This window comes from Nicotiana sylvestris, chromosome 4 (genome assembly GCF_000393655.2).
Source record: "Nicotiana sylvestris chromosome 4, ASM39365v2, whole genome shotgun sequence".
Taxonomy (NCBI): domain Eukaryota; kingdom Viridiplantae; phylum Streptophyta; class Magnoliopsida; order Solanales; family Solanaceae; genus Nicotiana; species Nicotiana sylvestris.
Genome location: NC_091060.1, coordinates 9,026,901 through 9,048,705, shown reverse-complemented (window position 1 = coordinate 9,048,705; position 21,805 = coordinate 9,026,901). Strand labels below are relative to the sequence as shown.

General features: G+C 37.8%; 2 protein-coding genes across 2 annotated transcripts; one reads left to right on the top strand and one right to left on the bottom strand.

The window, feature by feature from the left end:
* Positions 1-11,361: 11,361 nt before the first annotated feature.
* On the top strand, positions 11,362-14,798 carry LOC104222172 (RING-H2 finger protein ATL51-like). Its single transcript, XM_009773364.2, has 2 exons — positions 11,362-12,878; positions 14,646-14,798. The coding sequence occupies exons 1-2, from the start codon at positions 11,687-11,689 to the stop codon at positions 14,669-14,671; spliced, it is 1,218 nt and encodes a 405-aa protein (XP_009771666.1). The 5' UTR covers positions 11,362-11,686; the 3' UTR covers positions 14,672-14,798.
* LOC104222171 (uncharacterized) lies at positions 14,706-20,721 on the bottom strand. The gene is made up of 8 exons (XM_009773363.2): positions 20,408-20,721; positions 19,531-19,647; positions 18,210-18,436; positions 17,908-18,119; positions 17,725-17,827; positions 16,975-17,345; positions 16,304-16,802; positions 14,706-15,972 (listed from the first exon to the last, which is right to left on the bottom strand). The coding sequence occupies exons 1-8, from the start codon at positions 20,568-20,570 to the stop codon at positions 14,827-14,829; spliced, it is 2,838 nt and encodes a 945-aa protein (XP_009771665.1). The 5' UTR covers positions 20,571-20,721; the 3' UTR covers positions 14,706-14,826.
* Between the last annotated feature and the right edge of the window lie 1,084 nt (positions 20,722-21,805).

Genomic DNA, 21,805 nt, shown 5'->3' with positions numbered 1-21,805 from the left:
GTTGGAGTAATCACATTACTCCGTGCACCTCGTGTGCAGATTCAGGTATATCGGAACCCGGTAGCGGGTGTTGATAGCTTAGCCGCAGAGTCATCAGAGTTAGCAAGGTGGCTGCATGACGTTCGCAGCACCGCTTCCTTCCCCACATTGTTGTTACTGTATTCAGTACATTTTTAGACTTTTGTTGTATTCAGACCTTGATAGTTGCTCATGACTAGTGACACCCCGATGTCGGGCTGGTATTTTATTTCGCACTGTTATTCTAGGATTTTATTATGAAACATTGTTTAATTTAAAGACTTAAACATGACTCTTAATGCTTAAAGGGATAGGTGAGTGTTGTGTCGGCTGACCTTGTCTTCACGAGAGGCGCCATCATAACTGGTCCGGTTTGGGGTCGTGACACGCAACTATTCTTGGAGAAGTATCTTCCTATCACTCAGAGAGAGGACTATCAGAGGCAGTTTGAGCGCCTTCAGCAGGGTTCTATGACCGTCACTCAGTAAGAGACAATATTGTTAATTTGGCCCATCATGATCTTCTTATACTTCCCACCGAGAGAGAGAGAAGGTGAGGAGGTTTATTGAGGGACTTGCTCAGCCTATCAGATTGTAGATGGCTAAGGAGACAGGGAACGAGATTTCTTTTCAGGATGCAGCCAATATGGCCAGACGAGTTGAGATGGTTTTAGCTTAGGGGAGTGGTCAGGGGTTTGACTAGAGGTCTCGTTACTCCGGTAGATTTAGTGGGGCCTCATCTAGAGGTCGAGCTACTTTTGGTAGGGGCCATGGAGCTTCAGGGGGTCATGGTCCTTATGTACCTCCTTCAGGGCAGCCAGCTTATAGTGCACCGCCAGCTCCCATCAGAGCACCTCCTTTTAAGAGTTATTATCGCGGTCAGCCAGCCTGTCAGGGTCAGTCTTTGTTTCCTTAGCAGTAGTATTCAGATGGATGTTTTGAGTGTGGTGAGTATGGGCATGTCCGGAAGACCTGTCCGAGATTAGTGGGTGTTCAGTCACAACATCAGGGTTCTCATGCCATAATCCCGGCACCGCCCGCTCATCCAGCTAGAGGCAGGGGTCATCCCGCTAAAGGTGGAGGCCAGCCAATAGGAGGCCGTCCCAGAGATATGGTTCAGAGTGGTAGGGTCCAGCCCCGATGTTATGCTTTCCCAGCCAGGCCTAAGGCTGAGTCCTCTGATGCTATTATTACAGGTACTATTTTGGTTTGTAGTAGAGATGCTTTAGTTCTGTTTGATCCAGGATCTACATACTCCTATGTGTTTTCTTATTTTGCTTCATATTTGGTTGTACCCCGTGATTCTTTGAGTACTCTCGTGTATGTGTCCACACCGGTAGGGGATTATATTATTGTAGATCGTGTCTATCGCTCGTGTGTGATTATTATTGGGGGTCTTGAGACTAGCCTAGATCTCCTACTTCTCGATATGGTTGATTTCAATGTTATTTTGGGGATGGATTGGCTGTCACCATATCATGCTATATTGGACTGTCACGCCAAGACTGTGACCTTAGCATTGCCGGGGTTACCTCTATTAGAGTGGAGAAGGACTCCTGGTCATTCTACCAATAGGGCTATCTCTTATATAAAGGCTCGACGTATGGTCGAGAAGGGGTATTTGGCTTATTTGGCTTATGTTTGTGATTTTAGTGCTGAGATTCCTTCTATAAATTCTGTGCCAGTTGTTCGAGAATTTCCAGAGGTTTTTTCTGCAGACTTGCCGGGGATGCCACCCGACAGGGGTATCGACTTTTGTATTGATTTTGCTCCAGACACTCAGCCCATTTCTATCCCGCCATACCGTATGTCCCCAACGGGGTTGAAGGAGCAGTTGCATGACTTGCTTGATAACGGCTTTATTAGACCTAGTGTCTCTCCCTAGGGCGCCGGTGTTGTTTGTTAAGCAAAAGGATGGATTAATGAGGATGTGCATAGACTATCAGCAGTTGAACAAAGTCACCATCAAGAACAAGTATCCATTGCCGAGGATTGATGATTTATTTGATCAGCTTTATGGTGCCAAAGTGTTTTCGAAGATTGATTTGAGATCTGGCTACCATCAGTTGAAGATTAGGGCATTTGATGTCCCTAAGACTGCTTTTCGGACTCGATATGGGCATTATGAGTTCCTAGTGATGTCATTTGGTTTTACAAATGCCCTAGCAACATTTATGGATTTGATGAATTGGGTGTTCAAGCCCTATTTGGATTCCTTTATGATTGTTTTCATTGATGATATCTTGATCTACTCCCGCAACCGAGAGGAGCATCAGCAGCATCTTCGGATCTTTCTTTAGACTCTGAAAGACAGCCAGTTATATGCTAAATTTTTGAAATGTGAATTTTGGTTGAGTTGAGTTGCTTTCTTGGGTCACGTTGTATCAGCAAATGGTATTCAGGCGGATCCTAAGAAGATTGAGGCAATCAAGGACTGGCCTAGACCCACATCAATTATAGAGATCCGAAGTTTCTTGGGTTTGGCGGGTTATTACCGTCGGTTTGTGGAGGGATTTTCATCTATAGCAGCCCCGATAACCAGGTTGACCCAGAAGGGTGCCCCATTTAGGTGGTCGGACGAGTGTGAGACGAGCTTTCAGAAGCTCAAGACAACTTTGACTACGACGTCGGTGTTGGTATTGCCCACAGGTTCAGCGCCCTATACAATATATTGTGATGCATCTCGTGTTGGACTTGGTACGGTGTTGATACAGAATGGCAAGGTTATTGCGTATGCTTCGCGGTAGTTGAAGATTCACGAGAAGAATTATCCAGTTTATGATTTGGATCTAGCAGCCATTGTTCATGCGTTGAAGATTTGGAGGCATTATCTATATGGCGTGTCGTGTGAGGTGTTTACGGATCATAAGAGTTTGCAGTTTTTGTTCAAGCAGAATGAGCTCAATTTGATACAAAGATGGTTGGAGCTATTGAAAGACTATGATATCACCATCTTGTATCATTTCGGGAAGGCCAATGTGATGGCCGATGCTTTGAGTAGGAAGTCAGCTAGAATGGGCAGCCTTGCGTATATTCCAGTTGGTGAGAGACCGCTTGCATTAGATGTTCAAGCTTTGGCCAATCAGTTCGTGAGGTTGGATGTTTCTGAGCCTAGTCGTGTTTTAGCTTGCACAGTCACTTGATCTTCCTTGTTTGAGCGTATCAAGGAGCGGTAGTATGATGATCCTCATTTTCTTGTCCTTAGGGACACAGCGCGACACGGTGATGCCAAGTACCCAGGTCGGTTAATGCATTTGCGATGCTTTCTCAAATTTGCGAGCTCGCAGTTCACTACCGTATCACTTGGTAGAGCACCCTTAGGGCTAGTATTCATGGACTGTGAGATTTGGAGATGATGGAGTTTTGAGGATGCAGGGTCGTGTTTGTGTGCCTAATGTGGATGAGCTTCGTGAGTTAATCCTAGAGAAGGCCCATAGTTCCTGATCTTTTATTCATCCGGGCACCACTAAGATGTATCAGGACTTGCGGAAACATTATTGGTGGAGGAGGATGAAGAAGGATATTGTTGCATATGTAGCTCGGTGTTTGAATTGTTAGCAGGTAAAGTATGAGCATTAGAGACCTGGTGATTTGCTTCAGTAGATTGAGATTCCTGAGTGCAAGTGGGAACGTATCACTATGGACTTCGTTGTTGGATTCCAACAGACTCAGAGGAAGTTCGATGCAGTATGGGTTATTGTGGATAGGCTGACTAAGTTAGCGCATTTCATTCCTGTGGCAGTTTTCTATTATTCGGAGCGGTTGGCAAAGATCTATATCCGTGAGATCGTTTGTCTTCATGGTGTGCCCGTGTCTATCATTTCTGACCGAGGTACATAGTTTACCTCGCATTTTTATAGGGCAGTACAATGTGAGTTGGGTACGCTGGTTGAATTGAGCACACCATTTCATCCTCAGATGGACGGACAATCCGAGCATACTATTTAGATTTTGGAGGATATGCTCCGCGTATATGTTATTGACTTTGGAGGTTCTTGGGATCAGTTCTTACCATTAGTAAAGTTTTCCTACAATAATAGTTATCAGTCGAGCATCCAGATGGCTTCATATGAGGCATTGTATGGTAGATAATGTTGATCGTCGATTGGTTGGTTTGAGCCGGGGGAGGCTCAATTTCTAGGTACAGATTTAGTATAGGATGCCTTGGATAAGGTAAAGATCGTTCAAGATAGACTTCGTACCGCTCAATCCAGGAAAAAGAGCTATGCCGGCCGTAAGGTTCGTAATGTGGCATTCATGGTCGGAGAGAGGGTGTTGCTTCGAGTGTCGCCCATGAAAGGCGTGAGAGATTTGGGAAGAAGGGCAAGCTAAGCCCTAGGTTCATGGGGCCTTTTGAGATCTTTGATCAAGTGAGAGAGATGGCTTACAGACTTGCGTTGCCGCCAGGTTTATCAGCAGTGCATCTAGTGTTTCATGTGTCCATGCTTTACAAGTATCACGACGATCTATCCCACGTGTTAGATTTCAGCACTGTCCAGTTGGACAAGGAATTGACCTATGAGGAGGAGCCGGTAGCTATTCTAGACCAGCAGGTTCATCAGTTAAGATCGAAGAGTTATCCTTCGGTTCGTATGTAGTGGAGAGGTCAGCCTATTGAGGTAGCTACCTTGGAGTCTGAGTCCGATATGTGGAACAGATATCCCCTTCTTTTCACCGACTCAGGTACTTTTCTATGTCCGTTCGAGGACGAACGGTTGTTTTATAGGTGGAGAATGTGATTACCCAAAAGGTCATCTCTTGTTTTAGAAGTCGAATCCGTATTCTGAGGCCTTAAAAATCTCTTTATATCTCTCCTCAATTTGCGTGCACATTCCGGGCACGATTCTGGATAGCCTTTATGTGAAAATTCGAGAAAATAATAATTTTTGCCTTCAAAAGTTAATTTTAGTTGACTTTGGTCAACATTTTGAGTAAACGGATCCGGAACCATATTTTGACGGTTCAGAGGGTCCGTAGTAAAATATGGGACCTGGGTATATGCCCGGAATGGAATTACGAGGTCCCTAGCCCGAGAAATGAATTTTTGATAAAAAATGTTAAATTAAAATTCCAAAGGTTTTGAGAAATTAGTAAATGTTTGATCTCATTAGTATCTGGCCCATATTTTGGTTCCGGAGCCCGACACAAGTTTAATATGATAATTACATCATGTTTGTGAAATTTGGTGAAAAAATGGAGTTTATTTGACATGATTCGGACCTTTGGTTGAGAAAATACAAGTTTTGAAACTATCTTGGAAAATTTCATATGTTTTGGTGTTGAATTCGTAGTTCTAGGCATTATTTTGGCGATTTGATCGCATGAGTAAGTTCGTAAAGACTTGTGTGCATGTTTGGTTTGGAGCCCCGAAGGCTCGGGTGAGTTTTGGATAGGCTACAGAGTGATTTGGACTTAAGGAATTTTGCTGGTGTGCTTCAGGTCTGCAGACTTCGCATAATGCGAGCATCGCATTTGCGAAGATATTTCGCATTTGCGATCAGAAGGCTGGAAGGGGGACCTTCGCATTTGCGAAGCTCAGTGTGGCAATTGCGATGAGAACATGCCGTATTTGCGAACACTTGTTTGCATTTGCTATGCTAGCAGGCCAGGCCAATCTTCGCATTTGCGAAGTAAAGTCCGTATTTGCGAGTTTGCATTTGCGAACCTGTGATCACAAATGTGATGCCTGCAACTGTTCAAAACGATTTTTGGACGGGATTTTTCATTCATTATCCCATTTTTCAAAACCTAAACTTCAAGAGGCGATTTTCCAAAGACTAGTTCTTCCTCAAATCATAGGTAATTGATTCTTAACTTATTTCTTTCAATCTTTTACTTCTTTTCACAAGGTTTCATCCTAGAGGGATTTTGAAATTTGGGGATTTAGACCTCAAATTGATTTGAGGTCGGATTCCAAAACCAATTGTATGTATGGGCTTGAGGGTAAATGGGTAATCGGATTTTGGTCCGAATTTCGAGTTTGGACCAAGCGGGCCCAGGTTCGGGTTTTGCCTTTTTGGAAAAAATGTGGGGAAATGTATAATTATGCATTGGAATTGATTTCTTTAGCATTTATTGATGTTATTAAGTTAATTATGGCTAGATACGAATGGATTGGTGGTGAAATCGAGAGGTAAAGCGATAATTGAGCTTTGAAATACCCGTTGGTTTGAGGTAAGTGTTTGGTCTAACCTTGATTCGAGGGATTAGGAATCCCCCACTTGATTGCTATGTGAAATTCCATGTGTGTGGCGTATAGGTCTGGTGACGTGTACCTATGAGCCGCCAAATTATTTGTTTAGCCTTTTCCCTTCCCTATTTCCTAATATATTGCTTTCTATCTTAACTGCCACTTGCTTGTTGATGCTTCCATGCCTAATTGCTTCTTGTTAAACGTTGTTTTTCTATATTTAAGGTATTAATTGTTCCATAGTTTCATTATATTATATTGTTAGTTTACGTTAGTTTATTGGTGCTTCATGGTACACTTTCGTTGGTCTCGCTATGTAGTATTAACTGATAAAGTTTCATAATTGTAGAGATTTTTTGTTGTTTTGGTTTGAGGTATAAATATTGTGGAGGATTTGAGTTAACTTGTGAAATACTTATTCTTATTTTGTGATTGGTACTGATATGGTTGGATCGGGTTGCACACCGCAACAAGAGGAATAAGGGTGAAATGTAATTGTCTGGTGGGATCGAGTTGCGCGCCGCAACAAGGAGTAATAAGGGTGGACAGGTGGGATCAGGTTGCACGCCGCAATAAGAGGAATAATGGTGGTATATATTGAGAAGTAATAAGGGTGGACATGTGGGATCGGGTTGCACGCCGCAACAGGAGGAATAAGGGTGACATATATTGAGAAGTAATAAGGGTGGACTGGTGGGATCGGGTTGCACGCCGCAACAAGGAGTACTAAGGGTGATGTTCATATTGTTATTGATTATTATGGTGGGATCGGGATGCGCGCCGCATCATTTGTTGTTTGTATATTCTTCTTCTGCTGAGATTCATTATTGTAGTATTGTAACTCTCTTAAGGATTGGTTATAGCTGAGTACTGGCAAGATATCTGGGTTCCCTGTTTACTTTGCTGCAAGTTACTGTTTCAATTCATTCCGTATTTCCTTTTGTGTTATCATATACTATTGCAGTAGTATAAGCCTTGCTGTAGCCTCGTCACTACTTCATCGAGGTTAGGCTCGGCACTTACCAGTACATGTGGTCGGTTGTACTGATACTGCACTCTGCACTTTCTGTGCAGATTTCGGAGCTGGTAGTGGCTGATCGAGAGGTCGATTGCTGATACTTCACTCAGGAGACCTAAGGTAGTCCTGCAGGCGTCCGCAGGCCCTAACGTCCTCTCCTATATTCTATATCTCTGTTTTATTTACTTTCGAGACAGATGTATCTTTCTTTCATACCAGTATTTTGTAATAAATTGTAGAAAGTTTGTGAGTTGTGACACCAGATTTTAGGTGGTAACTGTTCCGATTTTTCTATTAATAGTATAAAGATAATCAGTTAATAATGTACTTTCGCATTTAATTCCGTTGATTTTTTTTGTTAAGTTTTAATTATGAAAGTTAAAGGAAAAAAGTGAATAATTCTCTAGCGTTGGCTTGCTTAGCGAGTGCGATGTTAGGCTCTATCACGGTCCTGACGGTGGAAAATTCGGGTCGTGACAGATGACTTGTGGCTACGGGTGAAAGGTGCCCTCACGGGTTTAAAACGCGTCACTAGGGTCTAAGGCCTATCTATTTATATACCCAGCATCTCTCCCGTATTTTGTCGATGTGGGATTTGCCTAGGGTTTCACATACACCCCCTCCACTTAGGGACTCAGTGTCCTCACTGAGATTTGCCCCACCACCGTTCAAGGTTGCACACGGAGTGACTCTAATACTATATGTAATAGCCCAGCTTGCTAGTGATATTGTCCACTCTGAGCCTAGGCCCTCACGGACGCAATATTAGGGTTTATGGTCTGTCTATTTATATACCCAATATCTCTCCCGTATTTTGTTAATGTTGGAATTGCCTAGGATATAGTTGATTTTTTTTTTGCGGAATTTATTTCAGTAGCGCTTATGATGTTGATGGCCGAGATGGTGCATTCAATGGGCTAGGGTAACTTCATTTCACCTTACCAACTTCAGGAAACTCCGAATACATGCCTTAGATCATTTGTGCAAATAAGGGTGGCGTGCTTTAGGGGAAGGGTGAAGCTGTGAGTGACAATGAATGGGAAGAAACCAACTGAGGAAGGTGATGCCTGGGAAGTTCATATTTCAGAAAATAAAAAATTTAATATATTCATAGTACACGTATCTATATATTTAAAGGACAAAATCAATAAAGAATTTCAGTAGTATTTGATTTCGATTACATATTTATAGATCATATCATAGTATTCTAAATAGCTTCTGTTCAAACGAGAGAAAAAAAAAGTCGATATCTGAACTCCCTAAGAAGGAACGTGACATCTGGTCTAATTAGCATGTCATTATTTCAACTTCATACTTGATTCTTTTGTATGATAAAGATGATTTTTGTACTCTTTTTTCCCTATTGGAGTCTCGACTAGTTCTGATTCGGGTCATGTTAGGCTTATTAAGAAAAAAAAAACGCTTCCTAGCTAGATTTTTTATTTTCATAATTTAAATAGGATACCTCTGATCAAAGACTGATAGATTATATTCATTTTACTACAACCTTTAATAGTGAGACAAAGATGATTCTTGAGAAGCTAAGAGCCAGATTAAATAAAACAAGATCGTTCCTCTTTGGTTGAGTGGAGTATATATTTAAATATATCTTATTATATACATCAATTTTTTATAATGGACTATGCTGACTTTCCAGTCAAAGAAATAACGAAATTGCTTTTAAAAAATAGAATATTGGTCCTACCTGCACCGACTAATGTTATCACCCATTGAATGAATTAAGGGCCAAAATATTAAAAGAAAAATCTACTTAGAATATATGCTTTTAACAGTTGTTGAAGAATGTGTTTTGCAGAAGCCCATTTCACCACTTAAACACTTAGTTGACCTACCTTTTTGGTATTTGTGATTGACCAAAGGCCAAGTGTAGACATAAGGAAATACCAATGTGAAGAGACATTTTTAAGTTTTGGATAAAACAAATAAAAAAAATTGAATAATATTGTAGCCAATGATTGTGCTTATGAAATTCTAGTAATTTTTATTTTATCATATGTAATATTGGCTGTAAGACGAACATAAATGAAGAAATATGATCAGAGAGAATTAGTATAATTGATCGTAGAAATGACATCAGATAGCCACTTTAAAAGGATGTTATTTAGGAATTACCCAGTGCATTTTGAATTTTATTTTTTAGTTCAATTTTTGAGGACAAAAATGTCCTAAATTATTATGAAGTTAGGATTTTTTTATTTAATATTTTAGGACAAAATAAGTATTGGCTAATCTCTAAATAACATTCCTAAAAATGGCTAATTGTGCACTTAGATTCTTATACTTTTTCTAGAGTTCATAATCCGACTCTTCTATTCCCTTAATGGAGCATTTGCATCTATACTCCCTTTTTGGGTCACGTTTTAACTTATACCCGCTTTGTAAAAATAAATTACAAGCGTACTGCACTTTTCGTGTAACTTCAGACATACGAGCCTGAAGTAGCAAAAAATTTTGCCTGAAGTGTAACAAAACTACAGATATTTTTGCATGACGTTTGGCATGACTTGCAAAGGCAATCACGCAAACTTCAGTTCACAGTGCAAATGACAAACTTCAGTTCAATAAAACAACAACATGCGTTGGCTGAAGTTTTTGTTTGTAATTGCTGAACTTCAGCATTCTAGTAGCCGAAACTTTGTTCTACAGATAAATTAGAACCAAAAACCAATGTGCTTGTAAAGCTAAAATATCTATGAGATTAAATTATTGTATATAAGACCAAACTGAACATAATGGGACAAGAAGATATATATGAATCATCAGGCTGAATCATCAGGCTAGAACGCATAACAATATCTCAATCTTCAGCATTCAGAAAACGAAGGAGGAGAAGGAGAAGGAGAAAGTGGCCTGAAGTTGTTTAAACAGTGGATACAAGTTAAAACTTTAAAAAAAAAATATAGCTTAAATAGGGACGACCAAATAGGACGCCGATACAAATTTTACTCCCTTTAACTAAGCCACTGTCTAGGAGTCGTCAGTTCATTTTTCAACAAGCACGCTTTGACTTTGATGAAAAATATTCCGTTAATTATGGAAAAGGCAGAGATTTAACTTATGGCCCTACCACTGCACAGTCCACACCGTCTACTGCCACCCTTACAATAAAGGCCAAATTATTAAAAGAAAAAGTTTACTAAAATAGTCATAGCACTATATACTTTATCAATTGTTGGAAGATGTGGTTTGTAGTTCATTTCACCAATTAAACACTAGCTTCTGCACTTAGTTGGCCTACCCTTTTGGCATTTGTGATGGACCAAAGGCCAAGTGTAGATATAGGAACATACCAATTGTGAATGGCATATTTTCAAATTTTGGAAGAAACAAACAAGTGAGCTGAGGTTGCATCTGAAACAAAATTTTTTATTGGGATATTATCGCTTTTAATTCGTGTCAAAAACTATTTATATTCGTTATTCGAAAAAATGCATTAAATTTGAATAATTTTTATATATAACATATAGAATATATATATATATATATATATATATTTTTTGGCTGTTATTTTGAAAGCGACTATACAATATTATTTTTTTATTTGTACAAAATAGGATTAAGATCTACGTACACATTACCGTTCCCAAACCCCTGAGAATATACTGAGTATGTTATTATTGGCGGAAAAAACAAACACTGATTGAATGGTCATGTTGGCAATGCTTGTTGTTATGTTCTAATCTATTCATTTTCACTTTATTTGCCTCTAATTTACAACTTTGTCTGTTTCAATTTATGGGACGTACTTTAATTTAGGATGAAGTTTGTAGTTTTAAAATACGACTTATGAATCTCAAGGATTACCTCAATCAACTAAACGAAAGAAAATACAAAATAATATATATATATATATATATATATATATATATAGGGGGAAACCACCGTTTAATCCCCACTAATACCTAAGATTTCACTGATTAATTCTACTAACTAACTTACCTAACGGGTTACGATACCTTATAAATATTACTTAATTCATTCTCTAACCTATTTTAACTCTTACTTTAACTAAACAGATATAAACAAAAAAACCTAATCAGTGTTTTTCTGTAGTTTTATTCATTATTAGTCCCCTCCACTTTTTTTTACGTGATTTAAGCCTCCATGACATCATTTTTTAACACGTATAGTACGAGAAAACATCTCTTGACTTTCACAAATCTACCCAAAAATAACGAATCTAAAAACTCTTACAAAATTCTTCTCCTCATCCCCACCAAAAAACAAGTTAAAAAAAAAAAACCCTTAGCAAATTCAGACCAAAAAATCCTCATACTTTTAGCTACTTATATATATCTTAATTAAACAAATTCCAAAAAGGGGTTACAATTTTCTTGGTTTCTTGAATTTTTTTTTTCATTTTCTTGAAAATTTTAAGGTACCAGTTTCACTCTATAGTTTTCAATTTCCCTCTATTTTCTCTGTTTTTTTCTTCTTCTTATGGCTTTGTATAATAGGAAGATGTTAGTTATAACTAAAGATAAAATGGCTATTTGTTTAAGTTGTTCACCAGAAAGATGTCCTACTGAATGTGGTGTTGGTCCATTTTTACCACCCCCTTCTAATTCTGTTACAAATGAAAATCATCATATGCCATTTTATTTTATAATTATGCTTTGTGTTCTTGGTGCAATTTTTGTGTTTATTTGTTATATGATTACTCTTAAGAAGTTCAAAATGAATACAAGAAGAAGTTCTCAAGATTTGAGTGGAAATAGTGAAGATTTTCTTGATGAAAATCATGGGCCAATTTTGGATCATCCAATTTGGTATATACATACAATTGGATTACCACAATCGATAATCGAATCGATTCCTGTGTTTAGGTTTAATAAGAAAGAGGGTTTGATTGAAGTCACTGATTGTTCTGTTTGTTTGAATGAATTTGAAGAAGATGATAGTCTTAGGTTGTTGCCTAAATGTAGTCATGCTTTTCATGTTTCTTGTATTGATACTTGGTTGGTTTCACACACGAATTGCCCCGTGTGTCGTGCTCCTATTGTTTCTGATTTAAATGCTGCATTGCAAATGAACAATGTGGAAATTTCCTCTACTGGTGTAAATGATTTTAGTTCAAGTGATGTTAATCCAGTGGAGAGTAGAAATAGTGGTTATGATTTGGAAAATCAAGATTTGAGGGAAGATGAAAGTCGCGAAATGAGGCTAGGAGGTGAAAATCTTGATGTATTGACTAATGAAGAAGGGAAAGTTATCGGAATTTTGGAGAAAATACATGATGTTTTAGATGAAAGGGGAAAAGGGTTGCGAGTATTTAGTGATTTAGATGAGCGTTGCGTGAAAGTAAACGATGAATTGCAACCAACACGGAGGTCTATTTCAATGGATCCATCAGTTGTTTCATTAGTACGTTTTGCTATGAGTGAAACGAACGTGAAAAATGGCGAAGGGTGTTCAAATTCAGATGATCAATTGGTTGAAAGGACGGAAAATTCTGATATATCAGCAAAGAGAGGAAGTAGAAATTCGAGCTTATATGAAGCGATGAAGAGTTCTTCCTTCGGTCGTTCACTGCAAAAAGTGCCAATTTGTATGATCAAGAGATCATTTTCTACTAGTGGAAAGTGTTCAGTATCCACAAGTGAAAAAGAGGTCAAGAATCAAGAAAATCAATGTAAGTGAAGCTCAAAGATTTTGATTCTTGAATATCATAAGGGGTTCAAGTTTTTGTATTTGGAACCCTGTCAAAAAACATATTGGAAAATAATTTCCACTTAATAAGAACTCATGAACAGCTGAATTGAGCTGATTCAGAATCTTCAAAGGAAAGTTCTTTGAAAGATGGTTTTGGCCATGTTTAGAACCCCCCCCCCCCCAAACCCCCACCACCACCAGCACCCCAACAAAAAAGAGAATTATAAATTGTGTAAGTTTCTTTTGTCTATGTTGTGATGCATTTAACAAACAAGATACTATAAATTTGATCCTTGCATTACCATTTTTTGTTGATGAAAGCAGGAAGTTTTTCCTATGACTCTCTACTATTTTTATATGTCAATTTGCTTTACTGTTGTGACTGGTCTATTGGAAGCAGCCTATCTACCTGCACAAGATAGGGCCTAGGGGTAAGGTCTGCGTAAACACTAGCCTCCCCAGACCCCACATGTGAGAATATACTAGGTAATTGTTGTTGTTTGTAGGTTTCAGGTACTTTTAAATATCTAAGTTTCTGAATGACATCTAAGTTTCTGAGCCTCCAGAGCACAACGCGTGTTGTGGAGGTTAAACATAGGTCATGGCTCGAATTTTGGGATCGACCACAAGTCTGGTATATAAGTGGAGAAGGATAAAGGTCAAGCCCATTATCCTCGGGAATTTTTCGGTTATGAAAAAAAATGATATCTAAGTTTCTGAAATAATAGTCTAGAGTGGGGAAACAGAATGAAATTCAGGAATTTCACCTTGTTGAAAGGAAATGAGCACTGTCTGCTACAATAACAACTCTCCCAAACATACTGACTGTAACACTGACTCTCATATCCTTTCAATTTTTTTGATTTCATATCACTGTTGGAATATTTTTAAGACGATTTAGTTAGGACTGTTCACATTTTATCAAGGATTTGATGTCAATTTTTGCATGTCCCTACTTTGGTAAGAAAGTTAATTGAAAATCAGCCTTCAGCAGATATGAGTAGGCGCCAAAATTAATAACTTGTGCAGGAATAACTTTGGTTGATGATGAGTCCTCTGCTAGAGGAGAAAATATAATGGTGATGAAGTGCAGGGGTGGAGCTAGAAGATTATGTAGAGTTTCAGCCGTAATTTTAGTCTAAACTTTATATTTGTAGTAAGAAATTCACTAAATATATATAAAAATTAATTAATTTAGAACTCAATTACTAACATCTTATATCGCTATCCTACAATGAATACTCATCAAGTTCAAAATTTGGCTCCGTCTCTATTCGGGCATAACTTATGCAGGAATTATTTACAAAAATGACAACCAAATTTTATGCTAAATATAGAAAAGGTAACCAACCACTGCATTGCAATTTTATTTGATTTGCTGCGGGCCAAAATCATGATTTTCCACAAATGGCCCAGAATCATTTCTACTTTGACGGAAAAATGATACTGTATAGCTATTCTCAAAATAATAGCCGAAAAAATATTAACTTTTTTTATATTTTTTCTGTATATATACATTCTGTATGTTATATAAAAAAATTATTCAAATCTGATACATTTTTTCGGCTACCGAATGTAAATAATTTCTAACGCGGGCTAAAAGTGATAATACCCTTACTTTGACGGCAACAATCCATTAACTACTGTAGCCCATTAAATGAAGCAACTAGGGTCTACAATATTGATCTTGTTTATGAAGTTTTGCACTTTGCTGCTAATTTGTATATTTGTTGATTGTATTTTTCAGGCGGAAAAAGCTCCATTGGCTGCTAATGAATAGATGAAGAGGCAGAACCATTGGCAGATGGAACACACAATAAAGATTCTTTAACAAAAACTATATATATAGCTGTAAACTTGAATTACATGAGAGAGAAAAATACATGATTTTTTTTTTCCAGATGTGTTACTCTTATACTTCTTGACACCTAAAGCCATGTCTTGAACACCAAAATGTAGCCTCTCTTGATAATTTGTCCAAATGAAAAATAACCTAAGAAGAGGACAACCAAAAAACCAAAGTATGACAATGGTAAGGCTGTCAATCCTAGAACATTTCCCATTGTTGTGTATGGGATTACAATTCCAATTGTTGATATAACAACAGTAGAACAAACAACAGGCCATGATGCAACCTCCTGGATAAACGGGATTTTCTCTGTTCGGATCAGGTGTATGATTAGTGTTTGCATCAGAAGTCCTTCAACGAACCAAGCAGAACGAAAAAACTCAAAATCAAATCTTGAAACCTTGTAATATAGCAAAAGGAATAAGAGTGTAGCTATATCGGATGCAGAACAAAGAGGTCCGTTCCATAGTGTAAATGTCGCTAAGCCTTTTAGTGACCATCTCTGTGGAGTTTGAACATAAACGTCTTCCATTTTGTCCCAAGGTATTGCAATTTGGCCAAGATTATACAAGATGTTTTGAGTAAGAAGCTGCATTGGCGTCAAGGGCTCAAATCCGAAAATTAATGTCGCGATCAGCAGTGAAATTATGCTTCCTAGATTGGCGATCACTGACATTTTAATATACTTCATCGTGTTTCCAAATGTGAGCCGACCTTGCTCAACTCCAGCTACAAGAACATTAAGGTCTTTTTCGAGTAAGATAATGTTAGCAAAGTCTTTGGCCATTGAAGCACCGGAGTCAACAGATATGCCCACATTTGCTGCATCCAATGCAAGCGAATCGTTTACTCCATCTCCTAAGAAACCAACAACATGATCGCCCATTGTTTGTAAAGATTGCACCACCCTCAGTTTCTGAGAAGGTGTGAGTCGGGCGAAAACTGTTGATCTCTTCACTGTCTCATGGAAAGAATCTGTGTCTAGTGACTCAAGGTCAGGTCCAGTGATGACGTGAGTTGTTTTAATACCGACCTCTTTGCATATTCTTATCGCAAGAGATAGAGTATCACCTGTCAATACTTTAGCTTTTACTCCCTTCTCTGCAAGGCGCCACAGCGCTTCTTTTGCAGAATCTTTTGGTGGATCAAAGAAGGATATAAGCCCAACAAAAACCATATTGGATTCAATGTCCTTATCGCAGATCATGCTGCTAACTCCAACTTGCTGCAACACAGCAATAATAATAACGAATCAACAGATAAGGTGCGATTATATTTTTGCATAAAGAACCTTGGCATGCCTCAAGGTCTATTCGGGCCGTGGAACCAGCCATTAGTCTACATAACACCACCTGGGTGCGTGAGCGCGGGATGCCTTGTGCACTAGACTGCCATTTGTTTAGTGTAGAAAACAAAGAAAATGAAAGCAGAAAGTGGCACTCAGAGCGCAAAAGAGGATAAAATAATCGTCTATTTCTTTGGTGTAAACTTGTTCAAGGGAGGTAACAACTTGCAAATAACCAAGATGAAAATTGTGATTAGGAATTCAGACATACCGGTAGGGGTTGTTTCATTGCTAACCCAAGAACCCGATATCCTTCATTACTTAATTTTTCTGAGAGCTCAGTAATTCTTCTGTAATCTTCTTTGGTGAAAGCGAAAATCCTCCCCTCATCAACGCGCTCAATGAAAGAACATATGCTCAAAATATCTTCTAGTGCTCCTTTTGTTATCAGAACTCTGTCACCAATACTCATTTGTTCGTCTTTGGCGCTCATCTTGGTTTCCAATATAACAGATACTCTTCTTCTTGTAAAATCAAAGGGAATCTCATCTATCTTATTCCACTTCGAGGGCTTAAACTTGTATCCATTTGTATATGCATATGCCATAATCGCGTCATCCAGAGGATACTTATTTTGGTTTTGAAAGTAAGCATTCAAGAAACCAAAGTGTAGGACGGTTTCATTTGGTGAACCCCAACTATCAAAGTAATTAACCATGGTCGAAAAATTCACCGTCAGTGTACCAGTCTTATCTATGCATATTATATCCCTGGAAATAGAAAAAGAATCAAGGAAATGACACTACGAACTTCGTCAAACAAGGAAATGATGCATGTAAAATTAGTTGCTAACTCGACGTAGTTCAGAGTGTTGACTAGTTTAAGAAAAAGATACGTGTATGGTCTATGGAAAAACAGTTCACAGTGTAGACTACAACTTACATGGATCCCATGTCTCGTATAGCAGTTAAGCTCTTAACTATACATCTATCTTTGGCCATGGCAAGAGCTCCTTTCGCAAGACCAGTATTCACAATAAGGGGAAGCATTTGAGGGGTAAGTGCACTTGCAACTGATATTCCAAATAGTATGCTCTTACTCAGATCATGTGATGTAAAGTAAACGGATAGGACGATAACTGTAACCACAACGAGCATGACACTGATAAGCACATACGATATGTGGCGGATGCCTTTCTCGAAATCATCTGGTGGCCTTTTCTTCCCTATTTTTGAAAAGATTGTGCTGAGGTACGTCTTTAAGCCGGTAGAGATAACCAGACCGGTTCCACTACCAGACACCACACTTGTTCCCTAAAATGAAGCACAATACTCTCAATGAAATATAAAAAATAGAATTAAAGGCAAAAACTGATCACCAAATTTTGCTGTAATACAAAATGATGCAAGCAAATCGTAACTATTATTGTTACGTTAGCACCACAACAACAACAACAATAGCCCAGTAAAATCCCACAAGTGAGGTCTGGGGAGGGTAGGATGTACGCAGCCTTACCCCTGTTAGCACGGATTACTAAAACTCAAAGTACTTGCTCAACCAATCTGTTAATTTACTAATTGGTTGATTTCATTTACTAATTTACTAGAAAATTTTACCCTTTTTCAGTCACTTAGATTGATAAGACTGACTCAGAACAAGAAACAGAACTGCGTTCTAAATGCCTGGACGTACCATAAAGCATATGTTTTTTAGATCAAGCAATGGAGTGCTGTTATCTTCTCTCACGTAAGCTGTTTTCTCAGTCGTGTCAGATTCGCCTGTTAGTGAAGATTGACTGTTCAAGAATATGCGACGAACTCATTTAACAATTCACAACGAGAACGAATCATAGTACATAATTGCTGCATGTTTTACCTGACAACTAGGTGCTTTGATTCAAGAAGCCTCACATCACCGGGGAAAAGATCCCCTGGTTCAACGATTACGATATCGCCTGGTACAACTTCTTTTTGATCAACTTTAACCTGTACTTCAGTCTGAAAAATTCTACCAGCACATCGTTGAACCTTTATAGGACACCTAACAAACTCTGCAAGCTTCATTGCTGCTTTTGAGCTGCTGTATTCCTGAGAGAGAAAAAAAACTCAAGATTAGGTCTTACTCGAGGTGTATACGTGCACGTGCTCGTGTATTGAAACGTACAAATTGAACGAGACCTGGTAAAAGCGGAAAGAGACGCTTATGAAGACTAATATGAGCATGATACAGCCATTTGGACTGTCACTTGTAATATAAGAGATTACTGAGAGGAAAAGAAGAATGATGTTAAAAGGATGGAATGAAGCAATCCACAGAAGATTCCACCACTTTGGGAAAGTATTCTCAAGAGGAATATTTGGGCCAGATTCTTTAAGTCTTCTGTCAGCTTCAGCAAAGCTCAAGCCTGCACAAGAACAACCTCATGAAATAAGAATTTCTTTCCTTTTAAAGGCATTGTATACATCCATTAAGACATGTAATTTTCCTTCCATAGGCAGTTCTATACACTAAATCGCAGCCCGGTGCACTAAGCTCCCGCTATGCGTGGGGTCCGGGAAAGGGCCGGACCACAAGGTCTGTTGTACGCAGTATTACCCTGCATTTCTGCAAGAGACTGTTTCCACGGCTTGAACCCGCGACCTCATGGTCACATGACAACAAATTTACCAGTTACGCCAAACAGGTTCTATGCACTACAACAACAACCCAGTAAAATCCCACAAATGGTGTCTGGGGAGAGTAGTGTATACACAGACCTTACCTAGAGGTTGTTTCCGATAGACCCTCGGCACAAACATGTTCTATGCACTAACGATTTAAATTTTTTTATATAATCAGGTCAAGTATTAGGTAATTACAGGTAAATTTTTTCATAAACATTACTTGATAATATGATAAAAATGATAACTAACCTACTATCACATGTTAAAATTTATTAATAGTATGAAAAAATCTTTATCCTGTCAATGCATGTAACTTAAATCCTTTCATAAATTAACTGTCTCGCCAAGAAAGAAACCATAAAAAGAGCAAACACTTTAACAAAAAGTAGAAAAGGAATTATATATTTTTTTTCTATTGCAAGACACTAGTAAAGACTTTACTACTAGTAAAGAACTATATACCATTTCACGGGCTCGAGCCGTGTAATTAGCCACTAATACTTGCATCAGGGTAGGCCGACTATATTATATCCCCTTGGGGTGCGGCTATGAACGCGGGATGGTTCGTGCACCGGGCCGCCTATAACAAATGCCCACTATTGCTTCAATATGAAAATTAAATTTTAGAAAAATGGGAATGTTTATCAAAATATAATTACAGTTAGACCTCTCTATAAAAGTTATTCTCTATATCAACACTTCACTATAATGGCCAAGTTTTCTTTGGAACCAATTTTACATGTTATGTTATAATAGTATATGTTTTCGATAACATCACTTAGCAGCCAATATTTTTTGAAACAAATGATGATGTTATAGAGAGATTTGATCGTACCTCTTTCGGTGGATCGAACATACTCATACACCAAGTCTTTCTCAGATTGAGCCAAAGCATACAGCCAAGAATACAACTTCTCTTCTTCTACAGTTCTTGACCCTCCATCAATTTTCTCTTTATATGGAAATTAACAGAGAACAGAATAAAAGAATAATGACCCTGTATCAGTTTCGTTTATAACACTTAACACATTAATCCCAATTATAACCTTAAATACATAAACATATTAATCCTCTTTAAGCTCAATTTTTTGATGAGATATTCGTACACTTTAACACTAAGGGCCTGTTTGACCATAAAAAAAATCACTTTTTTCGGAAAGTTCTTTTTTTCGGAATCAATGTTTGGCCATGAAAATATTAAACTTCACTTAAAGAAATTTGAAAAACTCCAAAAACCTATTTCTCAAATGTTTGACTTCAAATCACTCACAAAAATTCAAAAACAGCTCCAAATTGTATTCATGTCCAAACACAACTCTAGTTTTTAAATACCATTTTCACTTTAAAAAAAATCACCTTTTTCCGAAGTTTTACATTTCTTATGTCCAAACGCCCACTAAGTACCCAAATATAGATAAAGGAGCTAAAAATCATAAATAGAGCTGATGGGATGAATGTCCTTAATCATAGGTCTCGGGTTCAAGCTCTGACAAGTTAGCGTCGATTGTATGATTTCTGAATGATAATGTTTTTCCATTTGAATTCATCCCAAACCAACATTTTTTTTAAAATAAAAATAAAAATTACTAAATTTCTATACCTTTTTAAATTTTTACTAGAAAGCATACAACCTAAAGTATTATCATGACTAAAATAAATTCTATAACCGAGCCAAAACAAAAATAGTAAATAAGAAAGTAACGGAAGCTTACTTCCAGAAGTGAGCCTTTGCAAGAAACGAAACACAACATTAATTTTGGGTCCATTATGTTGGGTTTGTCCATTGAGTTTATGAACAAGATTTTGGTGAATCAAAGGAGAATTATAATAAGGTATTTTAGGGTGATTTGCAGAGAAAATATTGGGTAACCACATTGAAATAGAGGTTTAATTTGCAGTTAAGGAAAGAGTGATGAACTTTAATTGACATACAAAAGAAAAATGAGACAGTAGTATGTAATGTTAGTGATGAAAAAGAGATAAAAAAGACCTTGAGCTGGTAGTTTGGCTTTGAATAGAAGGTGTGGACTGGTAGAAATTATAAGGCTATTGAGAGGTGGAACATGAGGTATTAATTAAGAAACTTAGTTGATCAGGGGACTACAAATTACTATGTTCAGGAATCATGATACTGACCGTTTTTTTTGGTTAAAAAAAAAGGTTGCCCGATGCATAAAGTATCTCTGTTTTATGTCAGTTACCGCATCCTAAAGGGGTGCAAGCATTAAAGACTGATTGCATGACTCAAACTCGTAATCTGTAGGTCACATGAAGACAACTTTAAAAATTACCAACAGTTTCAATTTGGATTAGTTAAGAGTTTAACTTATATATATTGTCAGCCAAATTTTTTGTGACCTTAATGAATGAAATGGATAAAATGAGTATTGGAAATGATCAGCTAATAAGCAACCTTTCTTGTATCAAACTTGATATCAAAGAGCTTGAATCTGACAAAGCTAGTTTAGAGAAACAGGTCAAAGACCTTAAGAACCAGGTTCTCGAGCTTACTTCTGACAACGAGAAGTCTCCGGATATACATTGCAAATGAAAAATGAGTGATCTGCAGGATAAGCTTGAAAAGGAATTAAAAATTGCTAATGATAATCTTTGTGATGCTTAATGTAGTAATAAAGTCCTACATGAAAACCTAAAAAAGGCTAATTATGAACTCTCTAGACTAAGCAAACGGCATAGATCGTCTGATGTCTTAAATCGGCTGAATGAAAACTGTAGCTCTAACAAATCTGGAATTGGCTACAGAAAACTTGTCCCTAAGTTTGACCCAAAGTATGTAAGAATTTTCGATAATATCATGTGCACTCATTGTGGAAGAGTAGGATACTTTAGAGACACTTGTCCTGCCTTAATTCATACTCAGTTTAGAAACACTTTTCGTATTGCTAAAAATGTGAAGGGAGAGCCAAAGGTTAATCCTCCTGTCCATACTAAATGGTTTAAGGTTAACAAGAAAATAGCTTTCTGATTCATCCTTTTTCCAACAAAAAGGAACCCAAGTTTGTCTAGGTTCCCAAAACTAACTTGTGAATTTTGGTACAGGCTTAGGTGAAAGGAAACAATCAAGACTGATATTTAGACAGTGTATGCTC

Coding starts and splice junctions, on each gene's coding strand:
- LOC104222172 (XM_009773364.2), top strand. CDS start 11,687: ATGGCTTTGTATAATAGGAAGATGTTAGTTATAACTAAAGATAAAATG. Junction 12,879..14,645: donor CAAGAATCAAGAAAATCAAT/GTAAGTGAAGCT, acceptor TGTATTTTTCAG/GCGGAAAAAGCTCCATTGGC.
- LOC104222171 (XM_009773363.2), bottom strand. CDS start 20,570: ATGTGGTTACCCAATATTTTCTCTGCAAATCACCCTAAAATACCTTAT. Junction 18,120..18,209: donor TCTCTTTCCGCTTTTACCAG/GTCTCGTTCAAT, acceptor TTTCTCTCTCAG/GAATACAGCAGCTCAAAAGC. Junction 17,346..17,724: donor TAAAAAACATATGCTTTATG/GTACGTCCAGGC, acceptor GCTTCATTTTAG/GGAACAAGTGTGGTGTCTGG.